Source organism: Atractosteus spatula, chromosome 11 (assembly GCF_055471065.1).
Source record: "Atractosteus spatula isolate fAtrSpa1 chromosome 11, fAtrSpa1.hap1, whole genome shotgun sequence".
Taxonomy (NCBI): domain Eukaryota; kingdom Metazoa; phylum Chordata; class Actinopteri; order Semionotiformes; family Lepisosteidae; genus Atractosteus; species Atractosteus spatula.
This window is the reverse complement of record NC_142716.1, coordinates 38,150,506-38,167,962: the sequence shown is the minus strand read 5'-3', so window position 1 is coordinate 38,167,962 and position 17,457 is coordinate 38,150,506. Positions and strand designations below refer to the sequence as shown.

Genomic DNA, 17,457 nt, shown 5'->3' with positions numbered 1-17,457 from the left:
TACGTATCTGTGTAAACAGACAACATTGGGAGATACCAGCAGGCCGCACCTTAAATATGTCGTGAAACAATAAGATACTGTAACGAGGTAAACATTTAACACATTATAACTTCAACACTAACACTTTAAAACTAAACTTCTCAACATTATTTTAACAGCTGTCTTTTTAACACATTTTCAGAGTAGGTAAAACTGCAGGGTGGAAATAAATGACCGAAAAAAAAGAGAACGAAATTTGTGCGTTTTAACTCCAGGTTTGTTTTGTCCCAAAATGATGTTCAGAACATAATTTAAACCACGTACACCATAAAAACTGCCTTCTCTTTTTCCGTTATCTGCCTGCCCATGAGTCCACTTCAAACCTGGAGCGGCAGCGTCACTGCCCGTATTCGGTTTTGCTTTACCCTTGGAAGAACATAATCCTGCACTGCAGTAAAATAGTCCGAGGGTCACGTTTGGAAACATGGAGCTGGATTACGCAGCGCAAATCTGGAGTCTGGAGTCTCGCCGTTTACTGGAGTGATGCTTGACGTCAGAGGTAGCCATTAGACCCGTCCTTTGACAGTCTAAGGTTGGAAGTGGAGTACGGAGAGATCCCGGCACACTTATCACAGCTGTGGAGGAAAGAGGAGGCTGCAGGATGCTGGAATCGCTCCTAGTTGCTACAACCTAGCGGTTTGCTTTCCTTTGAACCAAGGCCTGTGTGCTGCATTTAAGAGCAGACCGCTTCCGAGTACACAAGGGATAATAGGAGTTTAAAGGAAATGTTAGGTACCCTGCATTAAAACGTTTGCAGGTAGAATTCAGCCAGGAGAAAGCGGTTCGTGGATCTTCTGGAGAAATAAAAAGAAACACAGACAGACGAGGGGAGATGACGATGTGAAATTTCCTAATGAAAAAAGAGTAATAAATCGCGGTGGGAAGGCGGGACGGGGATTAATAGTTGTGAATGGTAGCTGGATTTTATTTCGTTTGACTGGAAATGGGAGCGTTGACGAGCAGGCAAAATGCTGGAGTGGAAGAGGTCGACATCCCTTCTAATTCTGTCTACAGATATCCGCCGAAATCCGGTAAGTCCTTGACGATGCGCCGCTGGAGCTCACACGAGATGTGACAAAGCGACGAGGATAAAGGACGCCTGTTCTTAGATGGTAGTCACCGATGGTAGTGAAATGATTTTAAACGCTTATCATGTAAATCACATGTTTTTTTATGTTAGTGTGGCTGGTTTCACTGAGCAACAACAATAACTGGAAAAAAAAATACCAAGAATTGCAATAGGCAAAGTATTATTCTTTACCTTGCTTTTGATATTAAAATAATGTTATTTTTTTTCTTGGTAATGATGGATTTCACAATTAATCTGTCTTGAGTTCTCTTTCAGTTACCCCTTGTGTTTTGTAACCCTCTTGTGGTTATAATAGTTAATTCTATATCTTAATGAATTACATAGCGCATTTCTAATTACTTGATTAGGCTCTTTTCCCGTGTCGCTCACCCTGACCGTAACTGCAACACACTGAGAATCTCTTCATCTCGCAAATTAGCCAGCCACTTTATTACAAATGTTACGGCAACTAGCTTTTTGCCCTAGAAACCTAAGTCAATAAAAAGGATTCATTTAGCCTTTTTGTTGTTTTGCATCGTTACGTTGGTTTGAAAGACCTGTATAGTTTATATATATATTTTTCTTAAAATGATAGCATGGCGTTTAGCCTAACGGGGGGATTCGTTAATTCCTTAATTGCTCAGTGTTCGATGTTACGAAAAGGTTGACAACAAGCTTGTAACATTGGTATCTCTTTTTCGTAGTTGTTATTGTCAGATGCAGTTTCTTATCTTCGGCCTGAAAATGTACAGAACGAACACCGTACTACCTTTCCAAATTGCAAACGAACTTCTCAAAGAAAATAGACGTTTCTGATATTCTTGACATGATTTGTTTGATCACAGGATCACCAGAGCTCATTCCTTCGAGGTGGTTATGTTTGGTACTGTGTCGGTTTGGCTTATGAGTTCAGATCTGCTGATAGGAAAACTCCGGAGCTGTATGGAAGTGTTAAATATTGCCGTAGTGATTACGTCATATATTGGTGAATATATTTTAGTTAGCGCAGTAATTTTCAGAGGTTAGTCTATTACCATTGCTTACAACGGTACAGATGATCACCTCCATAAGCTCTGGTACTTTAGTACCAGTAAGCACTGCTGTTTTTTGGTTAGCTAGTCAAAACCGTAGAGTACTGCAATATCTCTGTTTGCTGGACAATTTGACCCATTTCAGGTTTTGATATCTGTGCAGTGTTGGGTAAATCATGCTGAAGTAAATCTCCGTTTACTTTTCATTTAATATTTACTGCTTGTCCACTCCGTGGAAATTTAATCAAAATAAGGGGAAAACGTGTATATATATACACACACACCTTAAACAATTGCAGCACACTGGTGTATTGGTTAGCCTTTCTGCCTCACATTGCTGGCGCCCTGGAGTCAGTTCCTGGGGTGGTATCTGTGTGGTGTTTGTATGTTGTCCTGTTTGCATGGGTTTCCTTCAGGTGCTCTGGTGTCCTCCAACAGTCCAAACACATACAAGTAGGTTAACTGGCGTCTGAGATGATTGGCCCTGGTGTGAGTGTGTGTGGCCTGCGATGGACAGGTATCCCATCCAGGGTGTAGTCCGCCTTGTGCCCTTTGCTTCTCAGGATAGGCTCTGATTCCCTTGCCACCCTGTATTGGATAAAATGGTTAGAAAAGGAATGGATGGAGGAATTGATACGGTAGTGTATACATTTTAAGAGATTATGCTAAGCTATTTGTGTGATTTCCTTTGCCATCTTTTAGATACCAGTTTACAACAATTTGTGTTCAGTGTCAATGAAAGGCACTTGTAACTACATTACCTTGATAATGGATTACTTTCTAGAAGTGGTTTGTGTTTTATTACTCTATTGATAAACCTCCTGGTGATAATTGTCCAGTTTTCATTTTGGGTGGACTGTAAGGCTGATTTTATGATTTGGTTGCTGTTATTTTGTAGCAGGGCAATAAAAGGCTTCGCTTTGCATAACATACAAAGTACACGTCTTTTCAGACACGTTACACCACATTGTCACTGCCTGTACTGTACCCTGGATGATAATTTGATTAAATACCTGTTTCCAGAATTAACCAAGAAAACCTATGAATTAAACTTTGTTTAATGCCAGCCATGTTTTCAGAGTTGAGCTCTGTGAGTTTCAGTATTTGCTCACTCTACACTCACAATTTTGTGCCTTTCAATCAAGTTTGTCTTGGCTCATATCATTGCAAACATGACCATTTTTTAAGAGTAGCCCTTTAAATAATTCTAGTAGATGACAGTTGTATGCAATGACACTGAAAATAAATGATACCTTACATGAAGGTTCTGGTCAGCATTTTCTTACGTGATGCTGATTTTAAAAATGCAAAACTCTTTCTTTTACTGTTACTGGAAAAACACATAAATATCTGTTCATTCAATGTTGTTTTCTTTTTTTTTTAGAATGTTGGTTGTTGACTTTACAGCTTAAGCAAACATCAATGGAACGGTTTTCAAATCGGAGTTTGTTCATTCCCACATTCATTACAGTTTCCATGTGCTTTTAAATGCCCTCCTGAGAAACTCTTAGGCTGACTATTAACATAAAGTGCTCATACAAGGCCAGAAGAATTCTTCATGAATGCTTTTTCTATTTTCAGTTAAGGTCCTATTTCAGTTTCAAATGCAAACAGATTTCATAGGCTGTGACTAGCCTGAACTGAATGGCCAGTGATCCATATCCTTGCATCACACTTTTCTATGATTTCTGTGAGTTTCACTTACACATTAATAGTTCTCAAAAAGAATGACAAGATTGATCAATATAATGTATTCACTACTATGTTTTGTTCCATTAGGATGCTGACTTTTGAGCTTCATTAGTGCAGTAAAAGATGGCACAGTGGTGCAGTGTTTAGCATTGCTTAGTATTGCTGCCTTGCAGTGCTGGGGCCCTGGGATTAATTCCAAACCTGTGTTTGTATGTTTTTGTGGGATAGGCTTGTCGGGATAGGCTCCGGCTTCCCCACAACAATCCGAATTGAATGAACTGGGTAGAACATGGATGGATAGTGTGGGAAAGTGAAGGCCTAGCTACCTGATGTGGAAAGCTCCTCTCGGAGAGGTGTACTTGCGACAAGTCTCTACACAAATGTTGTGGGAGGATGGAACAAGTGCTATTAAAGACTTGGTTCTATCAAGGAAACAAGCTGGATGAGATCCTCAGCTCAATGACTAGCTGCCAAATGAGGCTGCATGTAGCCCTTGTTGTTTATCTGCCTTTTATGTTCTTAGCTGTTTATTGGGCAGTAAGGCAGAGTCTCAAAGAAAAGGGAAAGGGTCAGTTTCACTTGGGCTGAAATGTGAAATGTTACTAAATTGTTATAAAAGCAGAATTATTATCACCCATAAAATGACCCGAGGGAGAGCAAACAAACTGAACTAGAAATGATTCTCCCAGTCTGACAGGGACAGCACAGGGGATTCTAGCAAACTTGAAATGTGTGGTCAGAATGAGTGCATTGTGCGTGATGATGTTCAAATATTACATGTTGCTGTTGTCATGTTCTTTCACTTGCTGTTGGTGGGGAACTATGAGAATCCCTGCTGAGACTCATGGCTTGAGGAGGGATCTGTCTGCTGGTAAATTTTGTACCCCATCTGGGACAAACTGTGCTGGGAGGCAGGGTGAATTCCCTGTCTGGCTATGCCCGGTCTGAAGTCAGGCTTTGGCGCAGTGTTGGAGAACTGCCTTGCTCTGCTCCTGCTCTTTGAGTTGGAAGCAGGTGGACCTGGCTGTTGTCTTGCCTGACTGCACTGAGAGCTGACCTCTGCAGCGACAGTCCCAGTGCAGAGCTGTGTCGCTGCTTTGCTCTGGCTAAGGGAAGGTGATAGCTGGTGACAGGCAGGCATCAATTATGGATTGCAGTGTTGCCGACATGGGGAACAGTACATGCTTGGAGGCAGAGAAGCAATGACCAGGGAAGTGATGTAGTGAGAAAAGAATTAATTAACAGCTGGAAAAAGCAGCATACTCCACTAGATAGCTGTATATTTTAAAATTACAGCTGCATCACCTGTAGGATGTATGCATCTTGTTTACTCCTTTTCTACTGCTATGTTTTAAGATTTAGTTAACAAATCTGGTGTCTGAAGATTCTCAATACTGGATTATAAATAACGCATACTCAAAGCAGTGCTAGTGTTTCATCCATTTAACTTTCAGTCTGACTTCACTACTTGTAGAATGAGATATCCTGGCAATATTTATTAGCACTACAGTGATGCATGTAGGGTGCAATAATCACAACTACTAGTATTTTAAAACAATTTTGGTGGTTAATGATACAAAAAAATCTTATACACAGAGGACAGTGAATTAGGTGTGGTTAATTTGGATCTAGTGAATAGGCTTTGGCTGCTAAATGTGCTTTATGTCATTTTAAGATAAACACTGAAGACTAAATGTGCTGCAGTCAATGTTAACATGGACTGTGTAAAGCCATCCTTATCCGATGTCTATTGAGCTGCTCTGATTCAGTGATAGATGAAGCAAATCCTTCTCTACTCATGAAGCAGTAGAGAATCCTGTGGGATGAAAGGAACTATCTAAGTAAATAGATAAGGCATTTATTCATTGGTGTCCTTTGTGAGTATTTAGTTAGACGAGTCATGTATTACTGGGGTCTTGTCCAGGGTGTACCCTGCCTTGCACTGGTTGCTTGCCAGGGTAGACTCTGGCTCCCCCGGCACCCTAGATTGGAAGAAGCAGTTAGAATGTTAAATGAATGGATGTATAGTGCAGCAGTGTATGGGAAAACAAGGTAAAAAGTATGGATAAACCATGGTTAAAGTACAGAATTCATAGGCCATGTCACTAGCCAATTGTAAACTGGATCTGTCCAAAAGTCATGCTCAATTGGCAGAATAGAATGGTCATGCAGTGTCCTCTTGGCTTTTAGTACAACACTGACTTGCCAGGCGTCTAGAGGCCTGCAGCGACATAGTGAATAACCACTCCTCCAGTCAGGGCAAACTCTCCTGAGTGGCATTGTGGAGCAAAATATGGACAACTTTGTCAAGCATGCAACTCATAGGAGTTTTCCAAAATGCATTTTCCCTGGGTACGCCAGTCATTGCAGGAGAGCTGAGTCTTAAAGCCCTTGGCTCTAGGTGTATGAGACAAAAAGACGATGGCCAGTAAGTCCACATTTGTAAAACCTGTGCCAGAATCAACGTGTTTGGTTATCGTGGGTACCTGTCGTGAAGGGGGTGTGATCTGGCTTGTAGCTGCACCATATTCACAGGTGGCCCTGTCCTCCACAGGCAGCTACTTTGCCAGCCACTTCATCATGGGTGGAGAGAAGTTTGACTCCACGCACCCCGAGGGCTATCTGTTTGGAGAAAACGCAGACCTCAACTTCCTGGGAAACAGGCCTGTCCCGGTAAGTACCATCTGGCTTTGCTCTGCCTCCTGATAAGATACTGGGTGGGTTACTGATCAGGGTCATGGGGTCATTTTTGCTGGTACTACATACTGCATACAGTATGGCTGCATTTAACTGACCTTAAATCTGTCCTCACCTTTAGCCTTAAGTCTAAATCCTGTGACTGTTGGGACCACTGGACAGAGACCAGTGTTTTTTAAAGTTGCCCTTAAACTGATGAAAGGTGGTGTAAGTGATCCTTGTTCCCTAATTTCCATGCACGGCATAATTACACAGTAATCTTTGTATGAAATACAAAAATAAATAGTTAATGTATGCATTTCTTTTGGCTGGTAAATGTATTTAAAGTTGCTGTTTATCTTAATATTCACTAACACTAGTTACAAGATCAACTCAGTTGTGCTGTACAGTACCTATTGGCTGTTCAAATGGTCTACTCCATGAAAGGACTGATCAGTTTTGCTTATTTCCACTGCACAGTAATTTAGCAATGAAATATTATTTAATTTAGAAGTTAATTTCTTTAAGTTAAGCAGGGGAAAACTAAAAAACTGTTTTGTCCTAAAGTATCCTTATGAGTGTCCTAATGAGGCTGGATGTTTAAAACAACTCATTCTTGATAATGTGATTCAGATTTGTAATAAAATAAACCCAAGTGCTTAGTAGTGGTCCCTTTCCCTGTAAGGACACCATGATCAAGGGAAATAGAAATGTGAGTTTCCTCCAAATTCACTCTTTTGGTTGACATCTACAGTACAACTCATCATCTTCCTCTTAATTCAAATGCTATTCCAGACATGTCATTTTCATTTATTGACAGACTGTCATAACAAAAGACCCGGAGTCTCCTGATTTTAATTTTGGAGGCTGTAATGACAGTGTCATCTGTTTGCGCCATTGATCCATACAAATTAAATCCAGGTCTCGTGCAGTAATGGTGAATTTGCTGCACAGTGATCTCATTTCAAGTTTCTTTGCTCTTACATTGCCATTCCCTTCTTGCTAATAGGGATTGGAATTGCTTTCAATGTGAACGTGCCTTTGTAAGTCAGTACTCAATTAGCAATTGGAAATTCTTCTGTTATTTTGCTTTTGCCTTCATGATTTTACACAATTTCAATTTCACAGTTCAAGTGGATAATACCAGATATGGTGCTGTGGGATTTCAAAACATAACGAGCATGTTTTTTTTCAACAGTTTAAACAGTAGCAGTTCAATAGTTCCTGACTGGCTCTGAGAAATGGGCAGGAGAAAAATTATCGGGCAGAGTTCTGTAATTCATGCTGAAAAAGTGAGAGCTGGTTTGTCAAACCATAAAATACTTAAACTGGAATCGATAAAGGGGCTTTTATTTGCATTCTTGGAGACGCAGGTTTAAATACAGTATGTCATCTGACACATCCTGTTTCGCAATAGGTTTATTGATCCAGGAGCCTTTTGATCCAAGTTCAAAGTCAAAACCATCCTTCTCTTACAAGAAGTGCAAAATGATTTTTCATATTAGATTCATGCATTTCACAGCCCTGTGAACCAAATAATAACCACAATACAATATAGCTGTCATCATACTGAAGATTCTTAGCAAGCAGAGGCCAATATGCTGACTATAGATCAGCATTCATAAAAAGAAATGGATCACAATACTCGCACCACTTATGCTGGTATGACGAGCCGCCTGCTGCTACTATTGGCACAAAATAAATTAAATATAGCACTCAGAATTATAAAATGTCCAAAATATCCTGCGTTATATTTTTTCCTCCCTTGCACAGCTACATATTGTTTTTAGAAATGTCTGCCTTCTGCTTGTGAAACGCTCCTTCCTCCCTCTACAACCAAAGAAATCTAGATGACTTACAGTAATTGATCGATTTGTGAAAATGGATGTTCAGTGTGCCACAGAACTGCTCTGCCTTTAAGTGCACCTTCTCAGAGCTCTCTTCCCTTAATCATGTTATCCAGTCTCGGCTGTTCTTATTCTGTCTACCTGGGAAATCTTTGATCCAAGTGATTGGGTCAAAGGGGGGTTGATGTAGGGCTTCGGAACATGATTTGAACTGAAATGATTCCTATCCTGGAGCAGGAGAATCTGTAGCTGTGGAGAGGTACTGTAGATAGTGGGTACTTAAAGCACCATTGTACCAGGTGTTTTACAGTCACCACTTGTACATACCGGGTTTATCTGTTCCAGCTGTAAAAAGCCATTTTTTTTATTATTACATTAATTTATGTATGTTTTTGTTACTCTCTGTTTGATATACACAGCTACATTGTTCTCTGTAATCCTCACTTCATCTGCACTTCTTATTGAAAGATTTATGGTCAGAAATCATGAGATTGCAACAGTAATGAAAGAAAAAAAACTATCTTCCTGGTTGCGTGAGTCAAGTTCTGAAAGACTGAAACCTATGAGGGAGCTATTTAAATCACAACCTGAAATCAAAGCACCTAGTGTATAGGCTACTGCATGGTGTGTCTTTATTTCAAATTGCTCCCTTTCTCTGGAATTCTCTCCTCAGAGACTTTGGGATTAATACTGCCCCGCCTTTGTTCAAAAATAGAATTCAGACATTTCGTATTCAAAGGGACTTTAACAAAGGCATCATCAGACTGTAAGGCACCACAATGTGCTTTTTATACACTTGGAACACTGCGGAGAATAAGGGAAACGTACAATTCCCATTGCATACCAGTTAATTCCATTCCAGGTTTTACAATTAGCAGCTGTCTTGTACAGTAGATGCCTGTGTTAGTGCAGAAGTACTTTAATGTCTGCCATATTTTGGTCAACTTTGGAGCAAAATACAAAAAAACGATTTAAACCAATAATATAATGTACAGTATTTCATCTGCATGATTTCAACAAGATGCTGCAGATTTATAAATCCTGGTCAGGCTAACACTACAACATGATGGCGCCTTTATCTGTTTTCCTGAAAAGCAAGGTGATGGGTAGTTTTTTCTAACCACCACATGGGTAGCAGTCATTACATTCTCCTCACTCCCTTTAGATCTAGAAATACCAACCTTGCTCCTGATTTCATTTGAAGAACAAAAAAAAAGAAAGGAATTCCTTTTGAAACTAATGCTGAGCCAACAGCCCAGTCACAGTTCAAGTGGGAGTCAGAGTTACATTTTCAACCCACCACCCTGACAAACATTCAATTCAATTCAACTTATTTTTATATAGCGCCTTTCACAACAAGGTTGCCCCAAGGCGCTAGCTTTCCTTAATGGCCTTTGGCTTCCTGAAGGATTCTGCACTCTGCCTGATGGGTACCTGCCATCGGGCACTTCCTCTGGGACTGGACCTTGATGGGGGTGGTGGGGAATCAAAGTTTGGATTTCGCCCAGGCACAAAGCTCCAGGGCTGAAAGGATGAACGGATTCAGTTCAGCACTTTTACAGTTTTAATAGATCTATACAAGTTACACCGTTGCTTTTCAATGGTGGTTAAGAATATTTATGGTCACTGTCCCTGTCAACTTGTAGTTATTTCTAGAAATGAATATAATAAGGTGTGTGAAACAAGGCGGGTGGTGTGGTGGCACAGTGGTTAGCATTGCTACCTCGCGTGACTGGAGCCCTGGGTTCAATTCCTGCGGTGCTATCTGTGTTGAGTTTGTATGTTCTCCCTGTGTTCTTGAGGGCTTCCTCCCACAGTCCACAGACTTACTGGTAGGTCAATTGGTTTCTGTTAAAAGTGGCTCTGGTGTGAGTGTGTGAATGTTTGTGTCTGTGTCTGCCCTGTAATGGACTGGCATCCCATCCAGGCTGTATATTGTCCTTGTGCCTGTTGTTTACCAGGATAGGCTCTGGGTTCCCCTGTGCCTCGGTACTACAAGAAGCAGTTTAGAAAATGAATGGATGGGTGAAATAGATGGGGAGGAATTTCTGTGTCATTCCTATAAAAAGAGTGCAGCTCGTGGACATGAAGGATCGTGCTTTTTTTTTAACATACCCTTCTTCTTTCTAGAAGATGCACGATGAAACAGCTCTTCGGAACTTTGGTTTCATAAGCTTACCTTTCATAGGCACAGTGGCAGAATTGTCCTGTGCTGCATTTTGAAGGAGACAGTGAGGAGATTGTCCCCGGTTCACGGACAGGAGGAAGGATGGGACTAGTGAGAGAGAGAGTGTGTGTGTGTGTGCGTGCGTGCGTGCGTGTGTGGCACTGCATGTGAAGGACCCAAGCCAGAGGCTGTTACATGTGTGCTGGTTATCCCCACAGCGGATTAACATCCCTGTGAGCAGACGGGGCGTTCAGGCATCGGTTTATCAATCTGCCACAACCCAGAGCTCCAGCTGACGGCCTGCGGGCAGCCCTGTGTGAGCCGCAGGCGACAGAGGGAGAGCTTTCCAGGCCTCGTCGCCACACCACGTGGCTGCATGGATTTGCTGGCCCAGGATAATCCCTGAGGCTGGTTGCAGTAATGAGAACTCGAGCTGCTCCTGTTTGTGGGAGAGGTGGGGGGCACCTTGATCTTTCCTGCAAGCCAGAAGCAATTCCAGCCCTTGCCTGCACAGACTGCTCTGCATGTTTATCTGTGTTCTCAATTTTCAGAAATCTGTTTGACCCTCTTTCCTCAGCATGCTGGGGATTTGTTGAAATTTACAGCCCCCTTATACTGAAGTAGTTTAAAACACCCAGCAGTGCAGAAGCCTGCCGTACAGAAGAGATGTCTGGTATTTTGGTGGCACCTTTATTATCCTTGGAATACACTGTGTGCAAGCGTTTTTTGATGAGCTTCTGTGTTGGATCCAACGGGCTGAGTGTCTCCAAGCTCCAAGATAGTAGTGTGTTAGAGTCTCATCAGAGTGACACTTTGCGTTGTTTAGTACATAATGTCAGTATGTCAAGGTAGCATTTTTTTTTTAATATGACAAACCTGTAAGTAGTCGTCCAAATTGGATCCGCCTTCCTTTCAGAGCTGAAATTGTCGCTCAGGGCAGGTTTGCGATTCACTGTTGGTTATAATTCAGTGTTTAAATTTCCAATTTAGTTTATATTTTAGAGCTGTAAACCTTATTAATAAAACACATCCTGCGAGACAATAGTTTTGAAAATTGTTTGTACTTTTTCGTCATTGCTTTATGGTCAGATCATTTCCATACTGATTCTTTGTGCACTTGAAGAGATAATGAAAACTTCAGTGTGTATGCTTCTTTTAAACATTAACCAAATTGTTATAGATTTTTTGCATCACTATAATAACATATATCTCCGTTATAATGCCTTGTTTAACTCTGCTTTGAGATCTGTCTTGTCATTTAAGATCAAGCTGTCATACAAAACAACTCATGTCATGTGGTGCACATTGAAGAATGCAACCATATAGTAGCTTTAAAAGAACATCTGGCCACAATTTGAGTGCAATAAACCACCCATGGTATTAACCCATATCCTCTTGCTTGAAGAACCATCAAAACAGTGGTTTCCAGTGCAACTTCCTGTTGAAAACAAATACATAAAATAAACATAACAGTGGCAGATATCTTGGCTGTTTTAAATGTGGTACAATGTACTCTAATCCTAAGTACATTACAAAACCATCTTGTTTAACAATCTGATGGAAATTGTCCCTATTCATAAACTGTGCACTGTATAATGTTAATTTAAAAGACTTTTTGACTGCTTAAAAATGGATTGTAAAACTGCTTGGTGCTAACTTGGAATAGAGAGAATTTAAGAATGCAAAGATGAATTCTGAGTTCACTAATTTCGTGTCTTGGGATTTAGCTTGCTTGTCTTAATTCTCATGCTTGGACAAAATATTATGCAGTTTTACATAAATACATTGCTCAGAATTTCAAGGGTACAATAAAATGAAAAGACACCAAGGTCATTTTGCAAAGTTAATTGCTGTAGCTGCTCTGCATCGTTTTGGAGCACTCAGAAGCTGGAGGTTTAGCTTTGCATTCCATAATAAGAATTGGAAAACGTCCCCTGAGGCAGACACACAGCCATCGTCATCCCAATTCCATGAGTTTGCAAAATGCCCACTTCTTAGGGCAATAACTCTGGTTCTGGTAAAAATACCATGCTTATTTTGGTCATGGTTTGTTCTGTGGCTCCTCTGATCTAAAGTTTCTTTCGGCTTCAAAGTGAGTGGTTTTTGGCATAGTCTGTAACGTATGTCAACAATTGTATTTGAATTTAGGTCACTGGGCACATGAGAACAGTGAGCATATTTGATAGGTTTACTGCAGTAAGGACCATCTGAACTGTAAATCTTTATCCTGCAATATGTATACTTTATGAAAGTGTGCTTGCGACACCAGTGTCTGATTTCATTGTATTGTTTTGCCATCTCTAGTTTCCCTATACAGCTCCTCCTCCTCAGGAGCCAGTGAAGACCCTCCGGAGCCTTGTGAACATTCGCAAGGACACGCTGAGACTTGTCCGGTAGGTCCAGTGAACTGTGTCCCCTGACTGAGGAGATCCCAGAAGGTTTTCTACAAGTATATTCCTAGTAATGGTTTACCGTTGTAAATTCTGGATTTTAACTGTGGCCTTTCTTGTGACCTGCTGGTTTTTCTTCTGTGCTCCCCCATCGTTTCCAGGCCTTCAGTGTAACTTCCTTGACAAGACCCTTGTATGCCATATTGAGGGTTTTTCAGTGTCGCCCTTTTCAGAATTCATTCATGGCTAATCGTGGTACACCGTGACAATGACAGAGAGAAATTACCAGGTGCTGTATGCTTCCCCTGGTGAAGGTGTGCGAGGGCTTTAACGCATGTTCCTGTGGTCGTGCAGGTGTAGCGAGGATGTGAAGACGCCCGGGGATGAGGTGGGCACCAAAGGCAGAACCTGCTACAACGTGGAGTTCACCTTCGACGCCGACACTCAGGTCGCCATCACTATCTTCTATCAGGCCAGCGAGGAATTCCACAATGGCGTGCCAGTGTAAGGAAATGCCCCAGAGCTCTGTGGTGCAAAACTTGCCTGCTGTTTTTTTTTTACTTAAAAGAAGCTCTAGTTCAAGAATGAAAAGCTCCAGTCCTCGAGAGCTGCAGAATCCATCCTATAATTCTGGCTTTAATTCCATGTCTGATTTTAATTACCTAATTATTTAGGTAAAAAGTCAAATCTCCTGCTTTTTAGGTCTTAATCAGTAGCTAATAGGAGTGTGTAAAGTTTGCAAGACAGTAGACATCCCTACTCAAGGTAATATCTAGTATTACTACATTGAACCCATTAATGCCTGTTTTTGTGTATTTGACATCTTTTTTTTAATTTCATGTTGACTGGTGGACATGACATGGTGGAGCAGACAGGTTGACGTAATTCTGTAGCACACTGGGGTGTTTGGGGATGTGTTAGCTGATGTCAAGGTGTGTGTGCGATGCAGGAGTCTTGGTGATGACCTTAGCACCCGTTCCTCTTGCGGGTTCCTCAACTCCAGAAGAGTTGTCACAGTGCCGGGGTGTGATCCCAGTGGAGTTACTGACTAGGCGTTTGGGTTTCCGCAGGTACATCCCTCAGGACAACTCCCTGCAGTCGGAAACGGTGCATTTCAAGAGAGGGGTCTGCCAGCAGTTCTGCTTGCCATCGCACTCCATCAATCTCTCAGAGTGGAGCGATGATGAGGTAGCTGGGATGAGAGATTACTGATGGAAAATGATAAAAATAGACAGCTCTTGTTGGTGATTTTCATTTCACTTGTTTATATGTTGCTATTGTAATCCTCATCTAGTCTCAGCCAGTGGCCTGGAAGTGCTTTAAATGTACAGTATAAATGCTATAAACATAAAAAGGTTTAATAAAAAAGTGTTATATTTCATGGTTTTTACATGCTATTGCAAAATCCAATTAATACTTTGTGATGTTTGTTTTGTTATTATAGTAAACATAATATCAAAGTAGCGTACATCATTCATGCTGTAGGTGTTGTGTCTCAGACACTCTTGATATGTCAGTTTTAGCAGGGTTCTCAGATCTTTTCTAGTTCTTCATAAATCTCTCGAAATCGTCAGCTGCTTCAGGTGTAGGTAAAAAGTGCAATTACTTTAAATAAGTATAAGGATCAATGAAAAACGGTAGATCAAGCATTCCTTGAAACTGCAGTTAGATCCTGGCTCTGAGCTTTAGGCCCAACTCAGACTGGTCCAATGCTGTAAACACTGTATCCACCCCTAAGACTTCATGAGGATGTGTGTCTGCCTCCCTGCAGCTGGTTTTTGACATGGATAAGGATGTCTACCCCATGGTTGTGCAGGCTGTGGTAGATGAAGGAGAAGGTAAGCCATCCCTTTTCCGAGTTACTCACACACATTGTCTTCTACAGCATAAAGCCCAGCGACCTCTTTTGAGAGGAAAATTGGCAATTGGTTTCTCAATAAGGGTGTAGATCCCCTCATGAACAACCTAGCCTAATATGATTCTTGCAGCCTCCTGCTAGACTGTGAGATCTGGGATTCATTTTGTGCTGAAGGCTGTAGCTGGCTCCTTGCTTCATAAACCAAAGATACTCAATGTGAAACCGATAAACCAATGTAAAGCACATCCGTTAGTGATTATTGAGAATGTCTTCTAGGGATTAGTTCTGATATCTGTTACAATGTGATCAGGGACACTAAAGCAGCGAAAGTTGTAGTTCTTTGTGATATTTAACATCATATGAGCATTCTTTAAAGCAGCAGAAACTTGTGAATGTCGCAGTAAAAGCACAAAGACAAAAAATAAGTTTGAAAAATGGGTAGATGAATCAGAGATAACTAAAGGAGGGCAGTGCTTCTAAGAAACACATACGCATGCAGTAGCTTCTAAAATGCAGCAGAAATACATAACAATGAAGGATACAAAGGGTATAAATATAAAGGAGGAATATTAAATATTTTTCTTCCACTTCTCAGAGCATTTAGGTCATTCCCATGTGCTGTTGGCTACATTTGAGAAGGTAAGTGAAATATCTTCTGTTTTTTTGGGAGGAGGGAAACAAAATGTCTTGTGCTGTCATGCTGATGAAGCAGCCATGTGGAAGAGAAATACCTGCTGTCCTTCAGGACACTGCAACACAGAAGCAACCTCATTAAATCTCTCTGTTGTATAGGAGAGGTAGATTTTGACAGGGGCATTGCTTAGGAAAATAAATTGAAGAGGAACCGGTTTTACTGTTTCTTGCTTAGTGATTTGTAAGAAGCTTGTCTTTCAGTGTGGTAGTGTACCCCAAAGCAACAGAAACACTGTGGCCCCACGGAGGACCATAAGTAAGGCGGTGTGCCAGTTTGAGCTCTGGATTTGTAGTAGACCGGTTGGGGGTTCGAATCCAGCTCTGTTGATGTACCCTTAATGTACTTGTCTCAAATTATTCCAGTAAAATGTGCAGATGTATGGTACAAATATAAGTTGCTTTGAATCGAAGCATCAGCCAAATTAATACCTAATGAGAGTGTGGGAAGTGACAAAGGCTGAAGTGCGTTTTCCTGTCTTTACAGCATATGGATGGAAGCTACTGTGTGAAGCCATTAAAACAAAAGCAAGTGGTAAGCTTGAGTTTCTTTAGGTCTCATTCCTTACAGATTCCTCATTGTGAAGATTGCTGCTTGCTTTAGGGATTGCTGTTAGGAGCCCTTTACTCATTAACACATTTATCACGTTTAGTGTTGCTCCAGGGTATTTTTGAAGAGTTAAAAAAACAAAACAAAAAATATATTATAATTGAGAATGCTGTATGAGACTAGATGTAAAAAAACTTGCCACCCACAGTGCGACAAAGACAACATGTACAAGACTTCCATAATTGACACCCTTGTGCAGCCTCAAGCCTGTCCTTCAATTACAGTCATGGTCATCCAACCATAAACTGGACAATGGATGATCTATACTCACAAGATTTTCTGTGGTGTCCCATTATTCCAAGTCTCAGGAAAGGTGTGCTCCATCTGGAAACAGATAGAAATTGTGACACACGTTACATTTCTCCAGCTGATCAAAACTGTCTGGGTACTCTTAAGAGAAGTAGCACTTGGTGATCTAGTGCCTTCCCTGGCAACATTGGCACATTAAGTATGACTAAACATACTTAATGTTTAAGCTGTAAAAAATTACTAGCAATAAGTCAAGTGTGGTGTTTGATGAGGTGTGTTAGAGAAACAAGCTGTTAAAGATGCATTCCTAGTAGGTAACCAAATAGTTTGAGGCCATTTATTTTGTTAATTGGAGCAATGAGATTACTTGTCTAAGCATGTTGACTCTTACTAATATTGTAGTTAAGGTTACCATGGTGTCACTTTGGCTTTTTGGCACTATGTTGGACAAACCTGGGAGAGACTCCTGCAGTTAGATCCAGATATTAAATTGATGAATGCTGAATATGAGCAGATCTATCTGGTTAGGTGTTGATCCAAGAGCTTTGAATATAAAAGGAAAATTGCATTTACATGCAATCAGTTATAATTCCATTTAAGATGGTAAAATCCTTTCTGGTTTATATTGTTTGTATCCTCAGCTGCTCATACAATTTTTAAGAACATTCCAGTAACATTTAAGTCAGCTGTTGCTATTGTGAGATCAAAGAAAGGTATTATTTTGGAATGTTTGAAGGAGTGACTTAATTATATGTGTTACACCAATAAAGAACAATAATGCACCACAGGGAAATCGTTCTCTTGTAGGTCACTAGAGTGCAGTGATGTGTTGTAGTGGTAAGAAAAGGAAAATGCTAAATTAAATAAACGGTTAGTTAATGTTAACCATGCACTTAATTGAAAACTCAATAAACTGTCAATTAAATATTGTAAATATAATACATGAGTTCTCTATTTGCTTTTCTAAATGAGCTTTTTAATATTACAAGAGTACAGGCTTCAATGCCATTTTTTTCCAATATAACGCAGTCATTTACTGCTGAAAGCAAACAGTTCTTTTGGATGATCGGTTTCTAATTTTCTTTATTAAGAGGGATTTCAGGTAGAGTGTGGGATCAAAATGTATATGCTATTTTGCT

At 40.6% G+C, this 17,457-nt stretch overlaps 1 protein-coding gene across 4 annotated transcripts in view; it reads left to right on the top strand.

Moving 5' to 3' along the window:
* Nucleotides 1-629: 629 nt before the first annotated feature.
* Nucleotides 630-17,457, top strand: part of rnf157 (ring finger protein 157) — a 40,105-nt gene continuing 23,277 nt past the window's right edge. For 3 of the 4 annotated variants that reach the window (XM_088927934.1, XM_088927933.1, XM_088927937.1), the window contains exons 1-8: nt 630-1,070; nt 6,386-6,504; nt 12,826-12,914; nt 13,266-13,415; nt 13,982-14,099; nt 14,683-14,749; nt 15,365-15,408; nt 15,947-15,994. In XM_088927934.1, coding sequence (XP_088784060.1) covers nt 983-1,070; nt 6,386-6,504; nt 12,826-12,914; nt 13,266-13,415; nt 13,982-14,099; nt 14,683-14,749; nt 15,365-15,408; nt 15,947-15,994 — 723 coding nt within the window. In that variant the 5' untranslated portion in view covers nt 630-982. The remainder of the gene's footprint in view (nt 1,071-6,385; nt 6,505-12,825; nt 12,915-13,265; nt 13,416-13,981; nt 14,100-14,682; nt 14,750-15,364; nt 15,409-15,946; nt 15,995-17,457) is intronic. The other variant, XM_088927936.1, reaches the window with a different exon arrangement.